The sequence below is a fragment of the Phoca vitulina genome, unplaced genomic scaffold (assembly GCF_004348235.1).
Source record: "Phoca vitulina isolate PV1807 unplaced genomic scaffold, GSC_HSeal_1.0 scaffold14, whole genome shotgun sequence".
NCBI classification, from domain to species: domain Eukaryota; kingdom Metazoa; phylum Chordata; class Mammalia; order Carnivora; family Phocidae; genus Phoca; species Phoca vitulina.
The window spans coordinates 1,580,040-1,607,149 of record NW_022589717.1 but is presented as its reverse complement, the minus strand read 5'-3'; the positions used below and the strand labels follow the sequence as shown (position 1 = coordinate 1,607,149).

The following is a 27,110-nucleotide window of genomic DNA, read 5'->3' as shown; positions in this document are numbered from 1 at the left end:
AGTAGATAAAGAAACTGTGGTACATCCAGACACTGGAATATTATTCAGTGCTAAAAAGAAATGAGTTCTCAAGCTATTAAACGACATGAAGGAAACCGAAATGCATCTTACTAAGTGAAAGAAGGCAATCTGAAAAGGCTACATACTGTATGATTCCAACTCTATGACATTCTGGAAAAGGCAAAACTATAGAGACAATAAAAAGATCAGTGGTTGCCTGGGGTTAGGAGGGAGGAGAGATGAATAGGCAGAGCCCAGAAGATTTTTAGGGCAGTGAAACTCCTCCATAAGGTGGATAGTTTTAAATTTGTCCAAACCCACAGAATGTACAACTCCAAAAGTGAACTCCAATGAAAACTATAGACTCTGGGTGATAACGATGTGTCAGTGTAGCTTCATCAGTTTTAACAAATGTGCCACTTTGGTGGGGGATATTGATAATGGGGGAGGCTACGCATATATGCATAGGGTATATGGGAAATCTCTGTACCTTCTAATTAATTGTTCTGCCAACCTAAAACTGCTCTAAAAAATAAAATCTAGTTTTTTAAAAGAGCAAAGCAAAATTCATTTATAAGAGAACCTCTATTCTTAAGAAGAGAAAAAAATGTGCACTATTTGGAACATTATACCTGTTCCCATACTCTTGCTCCCTTGAGAAAATTGCTAACCTTCATCCTGGGGTGCAAGAATTACTGCTCAATAGTGTCTTCTTATTAGGTGTGTTACAGACAGACCTGGAGAAAGGGAGAGAGAGGGCAAGGGAGAGAAAGAGGCACAGAAAGAGAACAGGGGCATTCCACAGTGTGTGAAATGGATTTTAAATAAGACACAGCATTTTCTTAGAGATTTAGGAGGAAATTTGGAGACCATTTTCTGCTATCAGGTTAAAAAATTAGTTTTATTTTATTTGGACCTAGCATAAAATTTATGCTTTACTTATGCCTCAGTGGCCACCTCTTCTTGAAAATAATCTTCCTCAACAGTTGGATTTTCTGAATATTGAATAATGATTTTTCCCCCAAAGGAATAATGGATTTTGAATGTATATTAGGCGAACACTCATTTAATGAATACACAGATAACTAACAACATATATGCAGTGATAGATCCTCTTTTACAAAAGAAGGACATAAGATAAAGCTGGCTTATGCCAGGGAAGAACATATTTCCTATCTTCAAGAACCTACTTTCTTTCAGATTTCCTCTCCTCTGGGTTTTCATCAATCTCAGGGGCATACGTTTTAAGGATAAAAATGTTAGCGGACTCTGGGAAGAGACTTCCCTCAGACCAGGAGAGTTAGTTTATGTTATGAACTGAATTACGCTGCCCCCTTCCTCCCCACCACCCCTCCCCTGGCAAATTTATATGTTGAAGTCATACTCCCCAATACCTCAGGATGTCTATTAGTAGATAGAGTCTTTAAAGAGGTAATTAAGTAAAAATGAGGTCATAGGCCCTAACCCAAATGACTGACATCCTTATAAGAGATTAGGACACAGACACAGAAGGAAGACCACGTGAAGACAGAAGAGAAGACGATCATCTACAATCTGTCAGGGGAAAACAACCCTGCCAACATCTTGATCTCAGACTTCTAGCCCCCAGAATTGTCAGAAAACGAATTTCTGTCTTTCATCCAGTCTGTGATACTTTGTTATGGCAGCCCTAGCAAAACTAATATAGTGTATAAGAGTAAACCCTGGTGACACCAGCATTCCCAAAGTGCTTTTATCCAGAGCCTAATAAGAGCAGTTCAAGGGGCGCCTGGGTGTCTCAGTCGATTAAGCGTCTGCCTTCAGCTCAGGTCATGGTCCCAGGGCCCTGGGTCCAGCCCCGAGTACTCGGGCTCTCTACTCTGCAGGGAGTCTGCTTCTCCCTCTCCTTTTGCCCCTCTCCCCCACTCATGCTCTCTTGTGCACTCTTTCTCTCATAAATAAAATCTTAAAAAAAAAGCAGTTCATGAACTTAACATAATTATAAAGAAGTTGTAGACTTCAAAAAATTAATTCAACAAATATTTGTTGAGCTTCTCCAGCACATCATGTACTGAGCTAAATGGCAAAAACAAAAAGATAAGCTCCCAAGTGGCTCAAAGTAAATAAGACCCCAGACCATCCTCAAAGGAATTCAGTCTAAAGAGGACACAGGTACAGAAAGAGTTAATTTCAACATGATGTGACCAGTAAGATTGTGGTATGCACAGAGTGCCATGGGTAAGGACCAATGGCCATGAGAACTTCACTGAGATATAGAAAGGGGAGCAGATTGGAAGCCACATCCAACCTAAGTCTTTAGGAAAAAGTAGAAGTGTGCTGGGTGGACAGGGGAAGAGAGACATTTCAGTGACAGGAGTACCGCAGACAAAGGCAGGGAAATGAGAAAGTGTCTAGAATGTCAGGTGATGAGCGAGAAGTTCAGGGTAACTGGAGTTAGGATGTGTATGAGGGAGGATGGGAGGACAGAGTGAAGAAATAAGGTCAGACCACTAAGGGCTGGGCATGCCAAATTTGGATCTTATCCTGAAAGCAGTGGAAAGCCACCAGAGATTTTTATAGAGAAAAGTCACGATCAGACTTGCTCTGAGCATGGTCTGGCTTAATAGCGTGGAAAATGAAATGGTATGGGGAGAGGTAGGCTGCATAAAGACAGAAAGCAGGGAGGTTGATGGGAGCCTGAACTGAGGCAGCAGTATTGGGGTACAAAGAGCAGTCCTCCTTTAGAGATATTTCAGAGGTGGAATTGAAGGGGTCTAGAAATGTATATTGTGAAGATTTTAACACTTCTATTTCTGCATGTGCTAATATGGAAAAGGTGCTTCCAAGTGTAAAGCACTAGATGGTATTTACTTGTATTTTCTGTCAGATGTACAAATATTGTTTCCTTAAACATCAGATTTGTTATCACCTTAATAAAACACAATATTTTATTTACTTTTTAAGAACTGAATTCAAAAGAGCTACTACATTTCCTTACTTGTGTTTTATTTAATTTCGGGAAGAACTGCTCCCTGAAAAAATACAGTATAATTGGATACAGTTAAAAGATGAGTATCTTATTTCATCTCATCATAGCATGTCTGGTATTTCTGTGACTCTTCCAAGCTGGACTTGATTGAAAACTGCATATTTGAGGCAATTGAAAGCCTTGGAAAATACACTCACTTCAGTCTAATCTGAGTTTTCTCACTAGCTGCCTTCCATGACTAGTTTACTTCCTCTTTCTAGGCCTCAGTTTTCTTATTTCTAAAAAGAAAAGGGATAAATTCTTTGATCCTTAAGACTCCTTTTGACTAAAATTCCAGTATTGCTTTTGATTTTTAAAATGAAAAAAAAAAAGGTTTATTTATTTATTATTATTGAAGTTTTAAAAAGGAGACTTTAAATTTTGCTGGAAAATATTTACTGGAATGTATATAAATCTTGTTAGATGGTTTTGAGACTTATTAAAAAAAAACCTGAAGCACAATGCACGTTCAAACATTACCGTTCTTGGGGTACAAAGGCACTCAAGGAAATGTACTTAAACCTCCGTAGTTTCAACTAAGTCTTAGAGTAACACAACGAACAAGTGATGCTTGTTGAAACAAATCTGGAGTCGAACTGGGTAAATACTTCAGAAAAATTAGCAAGCCAGACGACTTCCTTTCCCCTTCCTTAGGAAACTTTTTATCTGTAAATGGAAAAGGGCTCTAGATCCTCCGGCAGAGAAATGGGAGAATACGGAGAGAAGTTTCTCTGATTCCTCACTCCCTACCTGCTGGTCTGATTTCCTCTCCAGCTCGCTCTGTCTGATAAGGAATTGATTCTCCCCCCTTGTCTCCCTCCCCCACCCCCGCTCCCTCCCTCTCTGTCCTTCACCCTGAGTAACGGTAGTGTCCTAGCAAGTGATGCTGTCGGAGACAGGAGCCGGGCACCGAGGAGCCTTCGGCGCCGCCGCCACCGCCGCAGCCGCCGGGCGGGAGAGCCTTTCCCAGCACGGGCGCCCCACTCGGCCCCGGGCTTCCTCCTCGCAGCCACAGCCGCGGCGGCTGCTCCCACGGTTTCATGGTGGGCGGCGGCGGCGACTCGGCTTTGGTTCCCGCCTCTAACTGCTTGGTGTCGGGCCGCGCAGTTCTCTCCTCCTGCCTTCCCGCCCGGGGCTGCCCGGGGCTGCCGGAGCGGCGGGCGGTGCGGAAGGGGCACCGCGTACAGACCCGGCGGCGGCTGCGGCGGCGGCGGAGGCCGGCATCCCCACGCTCGGACCGCGGCGGGCGCGATGTCCACCAAGGTCAGGAAGTGCAAGGAGCAAGCGAGGGTGACCTTCCCCGCGCCGGAGGAGGAAGAGGAGGGCGAGGACGAAGGCTCGGAGCCGCAGCGCCGCCGGCGGGGCTGGAGGGGCGTCAACGGGGGGCTCGAACAGCGCTTGGCGCCCTCACAGCGGGAACCGCACGGCTTCTGCCCGCCGCCCTTCTCCCCCGGGCTGGACATGTGAGTACCCCGCCGGTCCGCGGCCCGCGCGTCGGGAGGGCAGCGCCGGGCGGGGGGCAGGATGGCGCGCTCCGGGACGCCCCGCACGTGCCAGGGACCCCCAAACGCCTCCCGGCACGGCATGGCAGTTCTATTCGGGGCGACTTGGGGATGCAGACCTCGATCGGGAGCTCGTCCCCTTGGTTCTGCTTTGTGGAGGGACTTGGGGGCCGCTGAAGGCGTGGCTGGGGCTGTGTCCCGGTTCAAGCGCAAGGAACGGCCCCGCGGACGGACACAACGGACGCCAGACTCGCTTTGCAGCAAGCAGACACGTCCTTTCCTACACGCACACTACTGCCCCATGGGCTGGGACCCCTCGGCAAATGAACCCCGAGCTTACCCCAGGAAGTCAAAGAATGGGAAGGTGTGCCTAGACCCAGGCGCGCTCTCGAACTTCGACCTCCTCCCCCGCTTCCCAGCGTAGAACTACCCTGGGAACGTGCGTCTCCCCCGCGACGCTCCCGGCGGCCCCAAGCCGGGGCAGGGGAGTGGGGAGAAGGGAAGGGAAGGTGTATGATACGGAGTGTGGGTATAAGTTTGCCCAGTCGCCTCGTTTCTCGATAGTCCATTCACAGTTGGGGGCAAACTGAAGCCAAATCCCCAGGGGAGAGTGGGCGCGAGGCAGCCGCGGGAACTGTTTCGTGGTAACTTTGGCTGTAGTTCCCAGGCGGCTCAGGGTCAGCAGCTGCTTTCTTTTTAAAGGAAGGTAGAGGTTGGCACTGTAGTGTGTGAGAAAGAGCAACTTTTCTCAATTTCCAGATCTTGGAGTCAGCCTTAGCAGCTGCGAGACATAGCGAGGATTAAAAGAGAGCGCTTAGTTTTAAAGGTTGCATGCTATTTTTCTTGTCACATACCTTGGGCGTGCCACGGGGTTTACAGACTTTTTTAGGAAAAACGCACAGACCTAGGTAGAGAACTTGGGGTCAGACGTGGCGGGCGGCACTAACCGTCTGGGCGGGGTGGAGTGGTTCTCTGTGAAGGGACGGAGGTTATGCAGCGCCCCCTGCTGCCCTAGAGCTGCCACATCCTGGTCCCAGGCTTCTGCGGCGACCTCTAGACGGACCTAATCTCGCATAGCTCTGCCGGCTCAGAGACTGCGCCTGGCCCTTCCAGATTTGCTTATAAAAAAACAGAAATCAGCCGCTAGGAGTAGATCGCCTAGGGAAGGGTTCTGATTTAAAATGAGCGACGCATCCTGATGTGGTTCAATTATTGCCGAAGATTAGCCTGGAGTGGAAATGGCCCAGGAAATGGAAGGAAGGTATATCCTTAGGGATTAAAGCATGCCAGCTCGCTTCCCAGCCTCCCTAAGATTTTAAGACATTGTCTATTTTTCCTTTTGCCAATTTGGTTTTTATAACCCAGTTCAGTTTCTTGATTAATTTTTTTTTTTTCTGTTCCGTTCAATCCATACTAAATGGGACACCACTGCCCTCTTATCTGAGAAAATAGGGTGGAGCAGAGATTACTCACTTTGCCTTTTGGAGTTTGAGGTCAATTACACAAAATACTAAGGCAAATTCTATCGTAAACTTGTCTACCTGCTAATAGAAGAGAACATTTTTTTTCTATTTTCTGACTTTACATAATTCAACAAGTAAATGTCTTAGTATATTTACTTTGTAAAGCGCTTGAGAAGATCCAGTCATCTTAAGGAGACAAACATTAATAAATGTTTCTTCGGGTGGTAGGGAGCGACCTCTTCATGTTTGAGTCCTGTCATTTGCTAACGTTGGGCACTGGTTTGATATCTGTAGAAAAAAATCAGCTCTTTATTCCTCCTTCAAGTAGAATATGGCCACAGTTTAAAAGCTCAGAAAGTGAACACAACAAGCCTAGGATGGAATTGGAGCAGGATAACCAGTCTCTCAAAGCCCCAGGGTCATTTTCAGTAGTCAGAAGAGAATAGCTGGACTTAAAATTTAGCCAGGATGCTGAAGATAGAATCCCACTTTTACCAAAAAGATTCCTCAAGGTTATCCTGTTGCTCATTTCACTGCTCCGTGCTCCAGTATTCCATTTGGGAATTTTAAACAGACTGACTTAGGAGAAAGAATGTAATCTGCTGTATCACTAACAAGACTTTTTAAAAATATCCTTTGATAGAACTCTTGATTCAACCATTGATTCAAACCAAGACTTTCTTTTTCCCAATTGTTTGCAAACCTAGGACCAAGTAGTCTGTCATTGGCAAGATTACCTCATTCTCGAAGTTTTTAGTTATTAAATATATCTGATAAAACTCCAAAGAGGCATCTGAAGACAGTTCTCATGAGTTTCTATTCAAAGACATTTCTTAAAGCATTTGCATGTGCCAAGTGCAAGTTAGGTACAGCAAGCCCCAAAGATGAGTATGACAACTTTTCTACACTCAAGAAGTTTAAAATCTCATGAGGGAGAGGTGGAAATGAAACTGGGCATGAGCTATTATGCTATAAATTAGAGTAAAATAAGTACCATAAAAACATACAAGGAAGGAGCTATGAAGGATCAAGTGTAAAGGAGCGACGGACTATGTAAGGTCATGGAGAAATGAAGGAAACATTTATGGCTCTAAAAGATAGGAAAGGAGACAGAGACAGAGTGGGACATTAATTGAAGCCCTTCCCCCAAAATGTTAGGCATGTCTGGGGAACGTTAATTGAGTTTGGTTGGAACATAGAGTATGTGTAGGAGCAGTGAGATTTAGCTGGATGTATTGGTTTGGGGCATTAATATGGAGGATCTTGCCAGGAGGAGACAATAGGGAGCCATTGATGGTTACAGAGCAGCAGCAATTTGATCAAAGCCAGTCTGAGAGCAGGATGGATTGAAGTGGCAATTGAGAGAATGTCAATAAATAAATTAGGGGGCTACTATAGCCATTCTGGCTGAGATTAAGATCTGTAATAGTGTAGTACTGGTGGGATGGAAAGGGAAGAGGTTGGAAGACAGAATACACAGATAGGATCATGGAATATGCAACTAACTGCCCATGAGGGGTTTAAAGAGAAAGCAGAGGGGCGCCTGAGGGGCTCAGTGAATGAAGCGATTAAGCTAAGCGTCTGCCTTTTACTCAGGTCATGATCCCAGGTTCCTGGGATCAAGCCCCATGACAATCTCCTTGCTCAGCGGGGAACCTGCTTCTCCCTCTCCCTCTGCCCCTGCCCCCCTTATGTGCGCTCTTTCTCTCTCTCTCTGTCTCTCTTTCTCTCTCAAGTAAGTAAAATCTTAAAAAAAAAAAAAAAAACGTGTGCGAGAGAGAAAGAAAGCAGGGTCAGAGATGACTTGGCGATTTTGGCCTAGATAACTGAGATCATCGATGTCGTTGAAAAGGAAAGGACAAAGAGGAGGATCTGATTTTTCAGATAATTCCGATTAGAGGTGTCAAGCAGGAAGAGGGAAATGCAAGTTTAAAGCTTGGGAGAATTTGAGAATCTACTGGCTGATGGGGCTAGTTGCTGAGTCACGTGAGTATATGGTATTACCCAAAGAAAGAGTGTAAAGAGAGAGACAAAGAGAGCTCTAGACTCCCTTTTCTGAAGGATTTTTGTTGTTGTTTAGAGGGTAGGGAGAAAGGCTAGCAAGATGAAGGAGCAGGTGGGTACTAAGGCAAAGCTGCCTAGAAAGACCAGTTTCAAGAAAAGAGAAGAATTGACCCATAGTTGGCAAATAGTTCATAAATCAAGAGAGAAACTTATGAGTCTACTTTTAGAAGGAAGAATCAATCCTTATATTAATGTATGTGCACATAATCATTAGATTTCTCAGCAGTGTTATCTTTAAAAGAGAAAGACTTCTAGAAAGGAAGATTCTGTTTAGTTTTTCTTCAGAGGTAGTACTGCCAAAAATGTGTCATAACAAAAGCAGTAATTTGTGTTTATATGATATTTCATGCTGGAACTGGGAAGGGATCCCCCGTTCTTAGTGCCTGCCCTCTCTTGGGTCTGGTACCCTCACAACCAGAGTATCTCTGTTTCTATTTCTCTGGAGATTTCATACCCTATCTTGCTTATAGGGGTGAGGGTATCAGTCAGTGGGGTAGAGATCTGGGGAAAGAGTTCTGCCTGATCTTTATACAGACTTTCAGCCAATTCCCTTATTTTGGGCTCTTGCCTCATCTCTACTTTCTGGGATTTCTTTTGCCTTCAATTTCTGGGCCTTTTCTGGCATTGAGCAAGGTGGATCAAATTGCTTCTTGTTATAGGCACTCTGGCACTCTGGTTGGACCTTCCTTATCTCCACTAAATCATTTACCTGTCTTCCAACTTCACATATTGTGTAGTTACAGATATTACAAATGTCTTCTGGTTTCATGGAAGACAAAAGCTGTGTTACTTTTCTCTGTTTTCCTTTCTGTTTAGGGGAGATAATTTTGGAGAGGAGAAAGGGTAAGAAAGGCCTTTATTCCATTGTCTTGAAACCAAATATCCCTACGATTATGTTTTAGGTGTTCATTTAAGCCCCAATGAAGACTATATTATTAACAGGCTAAGATTGCAGAAGGAAGAATATTCTTATTCATGACTGATCTTATTGGGTGAATGGAGTAGATGGTAAGCTATACAGTGTGATACGAGGGTCATTTGAACTCCTCCACCTAAAGTCATCTTAGTACCACACTTCCTAAATCTAACTGGTATAGAATATTTTGGGGAAAAAAAAATAGAATGTTTGAGTTGCAAAGGATTTCATCTAGTCCAGTCTCTTCTTTTACAAATTGATAAACTGATTCTGAAGTTTGACCTCTAATTCACAGCAGCTCCAAGTCATCTGAAATCTCTAGGCTCTTAGGGCTCTGCTGTTCACACCGTGGCCTCCTTTCGGTTCAGCTTTTCTCTCTTCCTCAAAGAAATTTAAAAGTGCATTTACTCTTGGGAGGAATAACATAGGACACTACTAATTAGTATTAATTCATTTATGAGATCCAATTAATTCATCATTTCAATTTGACTGCTGATGGCCGATCAACTTGAGAAAGTTTGTAAGCTAGGTGGGAGGACTAAGAATGGAAACAAAAAGAAAAGAATATCTCAAAACATAAGTGACCCCCTGCCAAATGTCATTTATGGTTTTCTCTTTTCTTAATATCAAAGTGGTGAGAGGATCCTGGAGCAAGACTGGGGCATCATCTGATGATGGGGTTAGAATTTTAGGGATTTTTCATTACTGGCCTGGGATAGCAAATGTCTGTCCTCTCTTCTCTCTCTCTCTCTTTTTTTCTCTCGCCCTTCCTCTCTTTCCTTCTCCCCCCCCCCCAGTATTCTTAACCATTGAGCTTTGACTTTGCCTACAATATCCCATAAACCCCCTTACCCCAGTTGACAGTAAGCAATAAAACACCATGGGAAATGTAACAGGATGAAGAAACCTGTTTTTACTGGGTTCCTAGGCTCTTGGTAGGAAGGAATGCTTTAAACTTCATGGCTCAGGATTGAGATTGTCCCCTCAAGGAGCATGCTTAAGGAACAGTGAATGGCTGCTGAGCAGTCTTCTGAGGAGGGAGGCTCTTATCTTGACCAGCAGTCTTCTTTTTCAACCCTGTCCTCAACATCACACGGGATAAGTCTGGCAGGAGAGCCTGATTAGTGGCCTGTGCAGGGTGAGCACATAGGAGTCTGGCCCCAGATAGAAGATCTGGAGTTGTGAACTATGGGGTGACCAACTTCACACTTGGCATAAGGGGCTCAGCAGTGACTTTATGAGAATAATTAGGATTGTTACAGTGTTTTGTCTTTAATTTAGCATCTAGGCCAGGGGTGTCTGTCTACAGTTACCTAGTCAAAAGAAATCCCTTATTAAAAAGTAAACTTCCCTCCTTTTGCAGTAGTCAAATAATAGGTGACAGTACGGATTTGGTCTTAGATCTTTTAAAAAATGAGATTTAAATGTCCACAAGTATATGACCTGTTAAGGAAAGAGCATGATGATGCTAATATTCTACACCAGTTTTGCATTTCTAAATATATTTTGTCAAGTAGTCCTGATGCATATGGATTCTGTTGAAAAGTATGTTGCAGGGTGACGAGACAGGAGCAAGCATCTAAAAACTTAAGACTTTTGACTTAGGATGTAGATGATAGTGATAGAAAACCAGATCCCTTTGCTTCTAATAATATTAAAAGTGTATATGGATATATATATAAAATAAGTTTTTATGTATATTATATAAAATATTAATATATATATAATATCATCTAATATATTTAAGTAGCCAAATATGAATTTCTCTTGGGTCAGTAGAAGTTTTTGATTTTATTATTGAGTTTATTTTTTTTTTCTTTGTGGTTCATTTTTAAAAATTTTTTTATTGTTATGTTAATCACCATACATTACATCATTAGTTTTTGATGTAGTGTTCCGTGATTCATTGTTTGTGTATAACACCCAGTGCTCCATGCAGAACATGCCCTCTTTAATGCCCATCACCAGGCTAACCCATCCCCCCACACCCCCTCCCCTCTAGAACCCTCAGTTTGTTTTTCAGAGTCCATCATCTCTCATGGTTTGTCTCCCCCTATTATTGAGTTTATCTCAATTCTTGTTCAGTTACAGATTGAATTCATATTTGACTTCTAATTTCATTGTCACTTAATATTCCTGAAATAATAAACATTAGTTTTAGAAAGTATTGTGAAAGAGTTTATTTTTGAAGATAAGCTTCATTATTAGAGCTTATTAATTCTAAGATTTATCCCCATATTTTTTTTAAAGATTTTATTCATTTATTTGAGAGAGAGAGAGCTTGAGATGGGGAGGTTCAGAGGGAGAAGGAGACTCCCTGTTGAGCAGGGATCCCGACGCAGGACTCAATCCCGGGACTCCAGGATCATGACCTGAGCCGAAGGCAGTCGCTTAACAAACTGAGCCTCCCAGGCACCCCGATTTATCCCCATATTATCCTGATAAACGTCACTTTTTTTTATCTAAAGTTTTTTTTTTATTTGTCAAATAAATAAAGACACAGCGAGAGAGGGAACACAAGCAGGGGGAGTGGGAGAGGGAGAAACAGGCTTCCCGCTGAGCAGAGAGCCCAATGTGGGGCTCGATCCCAGGACCCTGGGATCATGACCGGAGCTGAAGGCAGACGCCTAATGACTGAGCCACCCAGGCGCCCCCAAACGTCACTTTAATATCAAAATCAAGAGATGTGGAATTCATCAGATACTTTTTGTGGTGTAACTAAGAATTAAATGTGATTAAGCAGAAATCTGCTTTGAAAGAAGAATAATTGTTTACATTACTTTAACTTCTGATTATTAATTTATATTATTCATGACTTTTATAGAAGAATTATTCTAATTCCCCTCCACCTCTACTTCCACACATTATCATATGTGACCAAAAGTTTTCTTTAATCTGGAGGGGAAAATTGTCTGATCTCTGGGTCTTCAGTCTTGTGGTTTAAGCACTCATGCGTCTGTGCAAGCATGGCTCCAACAGATAGATATGCATCAGCCATGTACTGAAAGCCAGGTGTATAGAGATAAAGGGAGGCGGTCTCTGCTATTAAGGATGTTACATTATCTTTGAAGAGCCAAGCATAAAAGCAGACAATTGAAAGCAATGCAGGGGCACCTGGGTGGCTCAGTCAGTTAAGCATCTGCCTTCAGCTCAGGTCATGATCCCAGGGTCCTGGGATTGAGTCCCTCATCCGGCTCCCTGCTCAGTGGGGAACCTGCTTCTTCCTCTCTTACTCCCCCTGCTTGTGCTCTCTCTCTCTGTGTTAAATAAATAAAATATTTTTTTAAAAAAGAAAGCAATGCAACAGTCAGTTTAACCGAGTTATACACAAAATACAGTTCCTGAAAGCAGAAACATCTAAGTTCTAGAAAGTACATGCGTTTAAGAAGTATTATCATGTCATACAGGCAATGATTAGGGGTCTTCACCTCTGCTCCCAGTGGAGGAAGGAACACATTGTTAAGTGGCCTTTTTGCTTTTCTGGTTGTGGCTGCTGAGGGGTCTGGCAAAGAGCTTTCATGAGAGGGATGACAAAGAAAGTGATGAAGGGAGAAGACCGGAGCTTTCCTCCTTAAATATACAACAGCCTCTTTTCTCTGACTTGGCGATTAGGGTATATACCCAAATTAGCATTGTCTAATAGATTTATTAAACTCATACCTAGAGGATTCTGAATATAGCACAGGCTAACAGAAACTGTCAGGAAATTAATTACTGTGGAGACCCAGATCTCTCTCCAGACTTGTAAGTGCTGGAATCTCTACCTATTAATTTTTTTTTTTTTTTTTTTTTTTGGTGGGATGAGAATCTTTAGAAATGAAAGCTATGCTTTCCTGTTTTTTTTTGTTTTTTTTTTATAAAGATTTTATTTATGTATTTGACAGAGAGAGACACAGCAAGAGAGGGAACACAAGCAGGGGGAGCGGGAGAGGGACAAGCAGGCTTCCCGCTGAGCAGGGAGCCCGATGCGGGGCTCGATCCCAGGACCCTGGGATCATGACCTGAGCCAAAGGCAGACGCTTAACGAATGACTGAGCCACCCAGGCGCCCCTGCTTTCCTGTTTCTTAAATGGAGCTCCTTATCTTGTTGGTTTGGTTGCTACTGAGACAATGTGTTATTGAGCTGTTTGTGGTGTCAGGAGGTGTGAGCTCAGCACTAGGCGGTGTGGGACATGGGATTCCCTGTAGCCCTGTACCCTGTTCAAACAGTTGAAGAGATTGGGCTGCCTTCCTCTAGTCTTCCATACTGATGCCCTTAGGGGATATACTGAAGTTCAGAGTGTCCCCCACTCCACTTCTTCCCGTCTCCAAATACATATATTAAGAGATTTTCAAAACATGTGTTTTTGATGACTCCATTGAGGCTGTTTGTGAGACACCCGGCCTCCCTGTGAGCCCACTCACACGAAAGCCATGTGGTGTAGATGTCAGGTGTCTCCAGAGGCAGCCACGCTGACTGACAGCTGCCTGCTTGCCAGGGGGCTCTGAGGTTTGTCTACTTCTTGACTTCTCATCTCTGCTTCCTTGTCCTCCGTCAGTGCCTGCTGCTTCCCACCCTTATCATCACTTCCAGTTATCACCACCCCGGACACTGTAACATGGCCGTTGCTCTCCAATGCTTTTCCCCCCTCCTCTGTGCTTTTTCGCACGACTTCTCTTCTGTGGCTCCTTCTGCTCTTCCTGCCCTTCACAGAATGACAGACTGGGTCCTGGCCGGTTGGCACATTCACTTTCTTCAGGGGGGTGAACAGCTTCGTCAAAACAACTTGGGTGTTATTCTCATTGCTTTGGCTCACATTGATGGTGTTATTACTCTGTTTGCCAGCTTGCTACATGAATTGAGTAGTTGGCTAATTCTTCATTTCAATAAAGGATTTGACTTCTTTAATAATGCTCATTTGTTGCTGAGTGCTAAAGAGATTGTGATTCAATCCAAAGAGCAGTTTTTGAAGCTGTTCTTTCTAGAACCCAAATGTTCCAAAACATAAGCTAAGCATACATTTTTAATAACATTATTTTGATTTGCAACCTTTATTCATTTTTTTCTTATTCCCCAGAGACAGCATGGTAGAGAGCCTGGGAGAGGACCTCTGAGCTCTCTTCTTCTAATTCTTTATCCTTTAATGACCTTAAGGAAGTGACTTACCATTCTGACTGAATCTCTTTGTCTATAGACTTAGTATCAATGGGGCAGAAATAATGGTAGGCCCAGGGATGGGAACAAAAGGAACATCCCAGAGGCAGGTGTAGCAGGGTCAAGAAACCAGAACAACTTAGATGAGCAGCAACGTGTTGCTCCTGTAATCTGCCTGTAATAGGTCTTTCTCTTGAGCCTCCCACCTGCTGACCAGGAGAGAAAAAAAATAAACCAAATGTCCATTCTGTGGTTTAAATTCGTTTTTTAAATTTGGGGTTTTTTTTTTGTTTGTTTGCTAAACAGACACTTATTCTCATCCCACAAGTGAATTAAACAATCAATCAAGCAATTAAGTTAATTAAGCAGTTAAGCAGTTATGTGAGTTAATAGGAGGGAAGACTTGCCCTACATTATTGCAGGGAATAGGTCAACTAGGACAGTGTCTCCTTGTGCCTTGAGCTCATATCTAAGGCATTTTTGCTTGCTGATTCTTCCCTCCAATCTCTTCAAGGGGTCGTAGTCTCCTTATGGTTCATGTATACACCTCTAGTTCAGGGCACCCTGGGGAGATGCTGTGAAGCCAGTTTCATTGATCCTAGTCTGATGTTATAAAGTAAATTTTCCTTTTAATAAATAGCCTCTCACTTGGATAAAATAGCTCAGGCTCTCAGAAAGCCCTCCCCTCCCCCCCGCCCCCACTGTCCTCTGCAGCATCTGGGCACTGGAGGAAGGGAGCTTATGTGTCCCCTGGAGGAAAGAAAGAGTTGTTGTCCTCTGATTCTTCTGGTCTCTGGGCGATGTTCATTGTCTACTTGGGTGCTGCTTGTCAGTGAAAATAACTCGATCTTGGCTGACTTGCCTTTGTTATAACCCAGACATGCTCCTTGGCTTATATGGTTTGAGCTCAACCCCCAGGAGCTCCAGGGCTCTAACCCAGCTTACAGCACCAGTGGTGTCCCTAGTCAGGGTGCAGGGTCTCTGGCTCTCAGCACAGGGTCCACACCACATGGGAACTTAGGGTGGCTTGACAAAGCCCACACCATTCCCTACTTAACCGGGCTGGGCTGTCCCAGATCTCTTGCCCTCAGTGGTTCCTCACTTTCTTGGATCCACATCTTAATTTTTACTTCCCTTTTATTTTTTCTTTCTTCTGTTAAGACAGGAAGCATCATGGCCTTGCTGTCAAAAGCTGTCTTGTCTGCACGATGAGAACATTCTATGATCAGGTTCCTTCAGAACTAATTAGAGAAATGAAGGAACTGAGCAAATCTTTCCTCAAGACAATTTCTCTTTTTCCTAAATTTTGCTTGCAAAATCCCATTTTTTCCTACAAAAAGCTGAAAATTACCTTGCTCTTTCTCTTTGCACTCCTCTAAAATTTGTCTTCTCTACTTCTCCCCTAAACACACCCACCTAACTCTAACTAACCACTGATGCAGGAGCAAGGAGCCTGATGCAGGGCTCATCCCAGGCCCCTGGGATCATGACCTGAGCTGAAGGCAGACTCTTAACCAACTGAACCACCCAGGTGCCCAGGAATATATATTTTAAATGAACATCCTTTGAAATTCCCAAGCACACTAAAGGTTGGGAACCTCCAGCATAAAAACAATGGGATTATCCTGAATCAATGACCCCAGACTATGAGGCCCTTAAACACCTGTCATACTGGCCCTGACGAAAGTCAAGTTGAAATAACATGTGTGAGCACTGCAGCCTAAGGGACAAACATCCATATATTTGTTTAGGTTCCCTGTGTTTTATTAACATTTAAAATTTGAACTTCAGGAAGCTGAACTTCAGCAAGTCACCTGAATCACAGTAAATAAGAAGCCTGCAAAATGCCTTCACCAGTGACTCGTGACCGTCCCCCCCCCTCCTGCTACCCCCGCAGCAAGGTGTCCTGAGTCAACCAGGGCAAAGATACTGTATTTGGAAAGACAAAAGAGAAAAGCACCTTACTACTTTTTCCAAAAATACCCTTGACAGTATAGGAATATCCTTGACAGTATAGAAGTAAGCAGGATAATATGTTTATAAGACAGTGAAAAATGAATCTGAAGAACAAGGAAAACAAGGTTGGCTGGGCAGCATCCTTGAAAGTCAACCAGAGAATTCTAGTTTGTTTGTTGTTGTTATTTAAGAGAAGCATGACAGTAAAAGCAGAATTTAAGAAGAGCAAGGTGCTGGGGATGGCTATGGCATGCAAGGAGGAAAATTAGGAGTAGCCTGTGGCACTGGAAAGAATCTGGAGTCAAACAGAGAGACCCCAAGTTGAAGCCCAGATCTGCATTTAGCTATATGTGTTACAGTGGGCAGGTTTTTTTTTTTTTTTTTTTTTTTAAAGATTTTATTTATTTATTTGAGAGAGAGAATGAGACAGAGAGAGCATGAGAGGGTCAGAGGGAGAAGCAGACTCCCTGCCGAGCAGGGAGTCCGATGTGGGACTCGATCCCGGGACTCCAGGATCATGACCTGAGCCGAAGGCAGTCGCTTAACAACTGAGCCACCCAGGCGCCCAGTGGGCAGGTTTTTTAATCTCAGTTTTCTTATCTAAAAGGGAAATAATACCTGCTTCATAACTAAATAGGAATTAAATATGATAGTGCTTAAAAAACATACCTATATGCCAGTGCTGAGTAAAGTTTAGTAGCCTTCCTTCATGCCATCTCTGCTGGTCTAATAATCCAGCTATGATTGGTTAAAGATCTGGAAGACGGTGCTGGCAATGAGAATTGGAAGGGAGGGTCCAGTACACGAAACATTCCAAAGGAGAAGCTTCAGAACTTTAAGACTGACAGCGTCAAGACGGTGAGTCATAGATGACCTTGAAATTGCTTCATCTGGGGGCGCCTGGGTGGCTCAGTCGGTTAAGCATCTGCCTTTGGCTCAGGTCATGATCCCAGGGTCCTGGGATCCAGTCCCACGTTGGGCTCCCTGCTCAGCGGGAAGCCTGCTTCTCCCCCTCACCCTGCCTGCGGCACCCCCTGCTTTTGCTCTGTGTCTGTGTGTGTGTCAAATAGATAAAATCTAAATAAAATAAAATAAAGAAATTGCTTAATCTGAATAAGGAAGGGGTGCTTGTTAAGAGAGAGGGTGAGTTGGGACATTTTAGAGTGACCAGAGAACAATAGGTGTACATGTAGGATCTGAGGTCAAGGGGGAGGACAGGACATGGGAAGAGATTTGGGAGCTCAAAAGAACAAATAGTTATTGAGTACTTACTCCCTATGGGTCACTGGATAATGAGAAATAAAGAATTACCTGACCATCCAGGAATATGTGCACATGTGAGGGGATATTTATTAATACTGTATTTCTTTAAAAAAAATTCATGTAACCATAAAATAGGTTTAGAACATGTGGAATATATGATAATTGATTTTAAATCTATGTGAGAAATCATTTAGGAGGAGGGAAAAGAATGTACCAGAAATCTGGGGTAGAATAATGATGGTAACTGAACACTTTTAGATCTAAGCTAAATTGCTAGATTTCCTGGGCCAAAAAAAAAAAAAAAAAAAAAGGCAAGGGTTATATAGTTTATATATTATTAGATTAAATGAAGCAAACTTATCTGGAGAGAGAGGCCTATTAATACACAATTCTATGATAACTTTAGCACTTGCATCCTCATAAAAGGTGCAATGGATATGGATATGACAACCTCTTAACCCTTTAAATGCAATTTTGAAGACGACATAGTAACCTTTTAAAAATATCAATCCTTGATAAAAGCAAGGGCGTGACATTAACAAGTCACTGGTGAAGGCATTTTGTACGCTTCTTATTTACTGTGATTCAGGTGACTTGCTGAAGTTCAGCTTCCTGAAGTTCAAATTTTAAATGTTAATAAAAACACAGGGAACCTAAACAAACATATGGCTGTTTGTCCCTTAGGCTGCAGTGCTCACACATGTTATTTCAACTTGACTTTCGTCAGGGCCAGTATGACAGGTGTTTAAGGGCCTCATAGTCTGGGGTCATTGATTCAGGATAATCCCATTGTTTTTATGCTGGAGGTTCCCAACCTTTAGTGTGCTTGGGAATTTCAAAGGATGTTCATTTAAAATATATATTCCTGGGCACCTGGGTGGTTCAGTTGGTTAAGAGTCTGCCTTCAGCTCAGGTCATGATCCCAGGGGCCTGGGATGAGCCCTGCATCAGGCTCCTTGCTCCTCAGGGAGCTGCTTCTCTCTCTGCCCCTCCCCTCTGCCTGTGCGCTCCCTCTCTCTCTCATGCTCTCTCTCACGCTCTCTCTCAAATAAGTAAATAAAATCTTTTTTAAAAAATAAAATACATATTCCATAGCCCCACCCCTGAGAGATTCTGATTTAGTTCATCTAAAATGGGTCCCAGAAATCTGCATTTTAATAGGCACTCCAAGTGATCTTGAGGCAGGTGGTCCTCTTGTCACATTTAGAGAAACAGTGTTAGAAGTCAGATGAGTTTATGTCAAAGTTATGAAGACTGAGGAGTGTTACTTGTATTTTTACCTCTGAATGCAGTGGAGCAAAGGGTTGCCTTTGGGTACACCAAAATATTTCTCAGAAAGAACTTTTTATCTGCTTTTGTTTGGAGAAGTACCAAGAATCCAAAGTTTGTTTCATATAGCATGCATTTTTTTTTTCTTAAGATGTATGGTCACTGTCTTACTCAGCTTGGGCTGTCGACAAAATACCACAGACTGGCTTAAACAACAGAAGTGTTTTTTCCTCACAGTCCTGGAGGTCAGAAGTCTGAAATCATGGTGCCAGTATGGTCAGGTTCTAGTGAGAGCTCTCTCTTCCTGGCTTGCAGGTGGCTCTTTTTTGCTGGGTCTTCACCTCGTGGAGTGGGGGTGGGGTGGGGGCTTGAGGTGGGGGGAGAGAGAGGGAGGGAAAGAACATGAGAACTCTCTACTGTTTCTTCTTACAAGGGCACTGATCCCATCATGAGGGCTCTACCCTCATAACCTCATCTAATCATAATTGCCTCCTAACCTCTCAAAGGCTCATTCCCAGATGCCATCACATTGGGAGTTAGGGCTTAAACATATGGATTTGTGGGGGGACACAGTTCAGTCCACAGCAGACAGATATTACCAGGCATCCATATCAGCCTGAGCTTGCAAGAGGACTTTTGAGCAGCTGGTTTAGGTCAGTGGTACTCCAATGCCCTTATAAGAAAGAAGGCCCTGTGCAATGGACCCTTGTAGTGCTGAATGAGTCAACCCACTGGATGGGGATCTGAAGGTAAAAAAATGTCTGGCAAAATGATTTTAGTGTTAATATTACTAAAGCGAGGCATCCTCTCCCTTTCACCCTCATTCCTTCCTTATTTCTCATGCTAGCGGAGATGCACTGTCAAGACCAGCTAAGCTTGGCGCCATGTTTATGAATTGTGGACAAGTTGAATTCAATGTGACTCATACCATCCTATCATTCCAGATTAATGAAGGTTGTTTTACCTAATACTGTAAGGCAAGTTGTTTTTTTTTTTTTTTAAAGGCACTTCCTACATAGATTCACCATGAAGATCCATTAGATCAGCTCTTTTATTTTGAAATAGCTGTATAATTTGTTCTAATTCAGAAATTGACTTCACACTTAACTCAGTGTTAGAATCTTTTAAAGACAAAATCAAAATGACTCATGTGACATGTGTTGTGTAGTACTAAAATCCCACATTTCAGCTCAAATACACAATATGGAGATATTAGTTCTGAAAGAGGAAGAGATACTAAGAAAAAAAATTTAAATTTTAAGAAATGCAAAGAAAAATTCATTAAAAAATCATATTCCGGTATTTTCAAATCACACTCTTTGGGGAGAAAAGGTGGGGTTTTTATAAGTGATTTTTGTTGTAGATAGCAATCATTAGATAAAGAGCCCTTTCCATTAAGATGTGACACTTTAATAATGAGTTTATTTCCACAAAGATAATGTATCTGAGTATAGATTGGAATTCTTCAGACATATATACTCTGCAGATACCTTCTGGAGTTATAGAAAATGTCAATATATTATCACTGGGAAGCATAAAATTCATCTTTTATGCCATATGGAAATTCTAGCCATTTGAAGAGTTCCAGTTTGTAGCTTCATAGTAAAAATATTAACCCAAAAAAGTCAGTACCATTAGGAGTAACAAAAGATACTCACCTACCACAGTGCAGTATTTACCAGATTTGTTTAAAGCCCTGTCATAGAGTTTGGTCTTGAAACAAAGTTCTCTTCTATGCAGTCCAGTGAATGCTATTTCCCAGTTCTTTTTTTTTTTTAAAGGATTTTATTTATTTGACAGAGAGAGACAGTGTGAGAGGGAACATAAGCAGGGGGAGTGGGAGAGGGAGAAGCAGGCTTCCCACTGAGCAGGGAGCTAGACGCAGTGCTCAATCCCAGGACCCTGAGACCATGACCTGAGCTGAAGGCAGACGCTTAATGACTGAGCCACCCAGGCACCCCTGCTATTTCCCAGTTCTTGTCCACCTAAAAAGCATCCTCATACCAACACATACAGACACACACATATATACACACACAACACACCCCAACCCCGACCCACCCTTACACCTCCTTGTCTCCCCCACACACCTCACTCTACATGCTACCCTACACAACCTACATCCATACTCCACTGATAGGGCATTTATTTAGCTTCAGAAAGATTATAATGTAATCATTGCCAATAAGCACCTATATTTAAAAATTTTTGTCAACTAAGGGATTAAAATTTATAGACATTAAAATATGAATTTTATTTTATTTATTTTTACTTTTTAAAAGATTTTATTTATTTATTTGAGAGTGAAAGCGTGCACAAGCAGGGGGGAGGGGCAGAGGGAGAAGGAGAAGCAGGATCCTCGCTTTGCACGGAGCCCGACACGGGGCTCCATCCCACGACCCTGGGATCATGACCCGAGCCAAAGGCAGACGCTTAACGACTGAGCCACCCAGGCATCCATGATGAATTTTATTTTTAATAAAAATATTCAAACTGTGGTTAAAAGTAATCAAAATGTGCAAAAGGGTATAAGTGAAGAGCAGAAATCTCCCTTTTCCTCTGGCTCCTCAGTTCTACTGCTCAGAGCCCAGGTATAACTACAATTAAAAGCCTCTTGTGTTGCTTTCTGGAAATTGCTACAAACACATATGTATGTGTGTGCATACATGTGTGTACATATGTATGTATATAAAGTTGTATATACATATAAATGCTATATTTATTTAATTTTAAAAAGTTGATCACCTGACACTAGTTGAGCAGTTAGGATTGGGTGCCAGTCTAGCACTGTCGCCCTTGGAGTTAACATGCCTCTCCGGACCTCTTTGGTTACCACCTCTGACGACCCAGGTTTGCCTGGCCATGTTCCCTTGGTCTCCATGTGAGAAACCTCTGCTAGTGCCTTCTGTACTCCTCTCTTGGTTTGAGGTCAACAGAGGTGAGAATTGAGTGGGGGCTGGTAACTGCCTCTGACTTCTGCTCCCAGACCCCCAGGGAGAAGGACAGTGTCTTCTCTAGCATAGTTTTCAGCCCCTGACTCTGTGAATATTGTTTTATCAATGGTGGAAAATATTTCTGGAATATATATCATAGAAGGAAAGCATTTTTCTCCCCCAGCATTCACTTTTAACTTGTCACTATTATTTGCTTCAGAGGTCGGTAATGTAAAAAGAGCTTTATCTGGTATTTTTGGTTGCAGCTCATACACAAAACAAAAATCACAGATATTTTAAAGGAGCTTATCTTAAGCATTGAAGTCAGCAAGAATGTTAGAACTGGCTAAGGGTAAAGATGCAGATTTGTATTTATAATAACAGCCGTTTAAATAGTAAAAGTAATCACAATGTTAAAAAAAGTAATCACAGTGTTAAAAATTATGTTGTTTATTTAGCATCATTTTTCAAAGACTCAGAACTTCTAAAAAAGCTTTTTGTTCATGTGCTCATGAGGAAACTCTGGAGCACTTTGTAAATTTCCATTTTACATCTGGGGTGAGGAAGTCCAAAGAAATGAATTTACTCACCATCAATTAAAATGTGAACCTGAATCACTGTACACATCAATTAATGACATCACTTTCATAATGCAGCTAAATCTCAATGAATGTGGTTGGTATTAGGTACGTTGTTCTGGATATACAATTAGTGTCCAGTTGCTTTATTCATAAAATAATAGTAGTGATTTTTTTTTTTTTTTTAGAGAGGGGGGGGGGGGGGGGGGGGGCAGAGGGTGAGAGAGAGAAAGGGAGAGAGAGAATCTTAAGCAGGCTCCTCGCCCAGTGTGGAGCCGGATGTAGGGCTCTGGGCTTGATCTCACAACCCTGAGATCATGACCTGAGCCGAAATCAAGAGTCAGAGGCTTAACTGACTGAGCCACCCAGGCGGCCCAATAGTAGTGACTTTTCAACCATAAATCATACTATATCCTTTTACTTCAAAGAGACAATTATATAATATTGGTAATTAAACAATTCTTATTACAAAGTTACAGTTATTTTCAAGCAAGTAAGTTGGGTTTTTTGGGGGGCGGGGGGAGGCAAGATACCCTTAAGAGGAAAAGATAACAAAGGTAAGATCCTGAAAGATCCTTGACCTAAATCTTAGGCTTCCCCCCCCCGTCAGTTATTTTATTTAGTTAAAAATATGCAATGATTTGAGAGGATTCTTCTGGTCTAATTCTTGAAAAATTTGCTTTCTTTGGCCTTAAATCCTAGTGCTTTGGTGCCAAGAACCTGCTAGACCTCTATTTTCAAGACTTTTAAGACTAGTATGCTTATTTATACAAGGTCCAGTGAGTTCCATCTATACCAGGGCCACAAGGGAAGCATGGATGTCTAGACGTTGTTTATATTATGATTTCTTCCAAATGCCATTTTCTTTTGAACAGGAACCCTTGTTCTGTCTGGGTTCAAGCAGCCGGTATTAGGTACAGGTGTAAATTTCAGGTGCGTTGTTTAGCAACTGACCCAGCTGCCCGTGGGCCACAGGTCTGCTGTAGGTGCTGTGTACTTGGAAAGGGCTGGATCTGTGGGAGGAAGCAATACGCCCTAATAGTCTACAGTTGTTTTTCATTGTTGCTGATTAGGTCCATGGAGGAAAGCCCATCTCTGAGGCGCAAGACGGTGATGCGGGAGAAGGGCCGGCGCCAGGCGGTCCGGGGCCCGGCTTTCATGTTCAATGACCGGGGCACTAGCCTCACCGCCGAGGAGGAGCGCTTCCTCGACGCTGCGGAGTATGGCAACATCCCTGTGGTGCGCAAGATGCTGGAGGAGTCCAAGACGCTGAACGTCAACTGCGTGGACTACATGGGCCAGAACGCGCTGCAGCTGGCCGTGGGCAACGAGCACCTGGAGGTGACAGAGCTGTTGCTTAAGAAGGAGAACCTGGCGCGAATCGGCGACGCCCTGCTCCTTGCCATCAGCAAGGGCTACGTGCGCATCGTGGAAGCCATCCTCAACCACCCCGGCTTCGCGGCCAGCAAGCGCCTGACCCTGAGCCCCTGTGAGCAGGAGCTGCAGGACGACGACTTCTACGCCTACGACGAGGACGGCACGCGCTTCTCGCCCGACATCACGCCCATCATCCTGGCGGCGCACTGCCAGAAGTACGAGGTGGTACACATGCTGCTGATGAAGGGCGCCAGGATCGAGCGGCCACACGACTATTTCTGCAAGTGCGGAGACTGCATGGAGAAGCAGAGGCACGACTCTTTCAGCCACTCACGCTCGAGGATCAATGCCTACAAGGGGCTGGCCAGCCCGGCGTACCTGTCCTTGTCTAGCGAGGACCCGGTGCTCACCGCCCTGGAGCTCAGCAACGAGCTGGCCAAGCTGGCCAACATAGAGAAGGAGTTCAAGGTAAGCTCCGCGCTCCACCCCGGATACCCTGCACGCTCATCCACTTTCCTACTGCCGCCTGGTGCCTTTCAGAGTTTGCTCTGTAATCAGTTTTGCCCAGCGGATTTAAAATCACCAGATACTGGAAATGTTCAGAAATGATTTCCCCCTCTCAGCATGGTGCTGTGATAAATTCGCTTTGGGGCTGGGTATATACTGGATTAGAGAGCTATAGTTATGGTGCTGTTCTGTGGGGATGAGCATTAAGTAGAACGCAAGACTTCCCCCCCCCCCCCCCCACCATTTGTTTAAAGGAGGGATTTGATGTGACTTTTTGCCTCCCAAATTCTTCTTCCTCTTCTGTAGTTAGTGGTATGTGGCACACAACACAGAAGAGTATTTAGTTTTGCTGTTTATTGACCCAAACATCTGTATATCCCTTTAGATAGAAAGTCAAAAGACTAATATGAAATACAATTAAAGTCATTTTATTAATATGACAAAAATGCCTCTCCCTGAAATCCACAAATGTATATTCAGAGTGGTGAGCCATAGACATTGGGTCAACCCAGAAATACAAGGATAACAAATTATTTTGTTTTAATGGAGGAACTTTTTTTCTGAACATCATTTCCAGTCAAGCAGTATTATTGTTTTTTAAGCAATATTATTTTTTACAAAAATAATACATTAGTGACAGAACATTTTTTTTCTTTTATTCGGTTGCTACATCCTCCTATGTATTTTGGATGGTTCTACCTTTAAATCTGGGGCAAAAGGAGATTCATGGTTCTGGTGAAAGTCAAACTGTTTTTCAGCAGGTTCTTGTCTCCTATTGTCCACTTAAGATTATTGTAGACATCAATTCCTTAAATTATTTTCTGGATGCTGAGTTAATCCAATTTTTAGTGTTGTGGTGTCAGATCACAGAAAGAGTGATTATTCGGTCTTTCAGATCTTATTACAGTTTTTCATACTTAAGTGAGATTTGCGCAAATGCAACTAGCAATATAATTCAGGTTAAGGGGTTGCAAGAAAATGGTATGAAACAAAGAAAAGAGCTATTAAGCCATGAAAAGACATGGAGGAACCTTACATGCATATTACTAAGTGAAAGAAGCCAATCTGAAAAGGGTACATACTATATGATTCCAACTATCTGACATTCTGGGAAATGCAAAACTATGGAGACAGTAACAAGATCAGTGTTGCTAGGAGTGAGTGGAGAGGGAGGAATAAATCAGTGGAGCACAGAGGATTTTTAGGGCAGTGAAAATATTCTGTATGATACTATGATGATGGCTACATGTCATACATTTATCCAAACCCATAGAATTTACAACACCAAGAGAGAACCCTAATGTGAACTATGGACTTTGGATGATTATGATATGTCAGTGAAGGTCCATCAGTTGTAAAAAATGTACCACTCTGGTGAGAGATGTTGATGATAGAAGCTGTGTACGTTTTGGGGCAGGGCATATATGGAAATTCATGTACCTTCCTCTTAATTTTACTGTGAACCTAAACCTGCTCTAGAAAAATGGTCTTTTTAAAAAATATCATTTAAAAAATGGCAGGAAAGTTTTGCATGTTTTTTGTTTCCCTTTCCCTAGATATTCATCAACCCTCATCTTGTCCTGGTAGAGATCTGGCCTTAGTATAATTTTGTTATTCCATTAAAATTTTTTCTGATATAAAAGCTACACATATTTACTGTAAAAATGTGGAAAAATACAAAGAAAAAATAAATATCACCTTATAGTTACTCTCTTTGAAGAGATTCATTATGTGATATATGAAAAGATGTATTTCCTTGGACTCAAAAGGAATTATTTATTTATTTATTTATTTTTAGACAGAACTCAGAGCAAATTGAAAACTTCAAATTCTGTTTAGAGAGAATAGAAAAGCATTGAGGTAAAATAGTTCTGAATATCATTATTTTGACATAGTAATAAAAAATATAATTCTAAATGTATTTGCCACTATTTCAAATGTCATTCAAGCCTTGTTTTTTCCATTTTGCTTGATAATATATTGAAAATCTGTAAAAGAGATTCTACAAAAGGGAATATTTTCTCATATTATGCTTTAATAATTTATAAAAGATGGTGACGTTTGCAATCCTGCCCAGAGAAGTCATCTCAGTGAAGCGATAGTTTAAAAATTTGTTATTCATAGTTTTCCCCTGAAGCTGGCTAAATCTGTATTGGTAATACTTAGAACCTCCTTTACCCTGACTTGAAGAGTCACCTCTGATAACCTTTCAAATGTTGGAAAATATTACAAGAGGCAAAAAGAGAAGAAAACACAACTGAATTTAAGAGGGAGTCCAGGAAGCTACCAAGTATCTAAGGATATGCAAAAATCATCTAAATTTCACAGTTCCTTTTTCTAAACTGCACGGAAAGCACTTGTGTAGCATAACCCTCTCTGAGCCAGAATACAGATGGTTCTTCAGGATTTACAGTCTCTAAGGACAAGTCTCTCTCCCCTGACTGTTTCTTTTCTTTCCTGTTTCTTGCCTGTCCTTATTATTCCTTTCCATATCTGCCTTCCTTTCATCTCTTTGCCCTCTTGTCCTATGCTCCTGTCCAACTGTCAGGGCTTGAGACAGACAGAGAAAATAGTGCTTTCAGGACACAGACCCAGAGACTCTGAGCTCGGAAAGGGCAGTGGGAGTGAAGCTCATTTCTGAGGCAACCAGGTAACCTAATTTGCCCTATTCCGTGTGTTCACTATATTCTTTCCATAGAGACCATGCCCTCAAAATACTAGCCTTGAAATGAAAAACTAATGTGTTCCTAGTGAAAAAGAGGTGATTTCCCCCCTTTTAGACACCTGTACCTATTTTATCTTATCAATGGCCTGTAAGATTATCGTCTCACCCCTCAAATTGCCATCACTTAGGTGCATCCGAGAAGGTTCTCAGGCAATGCGCAGTTTTCAGAGTTCTTTGAAGAATACAGGAGGCATGGTGCCGAAAACATATGAAGGTCATTACCGCAAAAGGTTGAACATTCTAGGATATAGATTTAGATAAATTAATGGAGGACAGCTTGGTGACAGGTTATTAAAGAAATAGTTTGGATGTGCAAATGATGTCTGAAGCTATTCTGAGAAACAGAATATTGGACAGGATGGACTCTAGGTCTAATCTTCCGAATGTCATTGGTAAGAAAGCTAGTCATTTATTAA

At 42.5% G+C, this 27,110-nt stretch overlaps 1 protein-coding gene across 1 annotated transcript in view; it reads left to right on the top strand.

Moving 5' to 3' along the window:
* Positions 1-3,925: 3,925 nt before the first annotated feature.
* The window catches only part of TRPC3 (transient receptor potential cation channel subfamily C member 3), a 72,790-nt gene continuing 49,605 nt past the window's right edge, over positions 3,926-27,110 (top strand). Inside the window, exons 1-2 of the mRNA XM_032412765.1 lie at positions 3,926-4,470; positions 23,159-23,930. Coding sequence (XP_032268656.1) covers positions 4,259-4,470; positions 23,159-23,930 — 984 coding nt within the window. The 5' untranslated portion in view covers positions 3,926-4,258. The remainder of the gene's footprint in view (positions 4,471-23,158; positions 23,931-27,110) is intronic.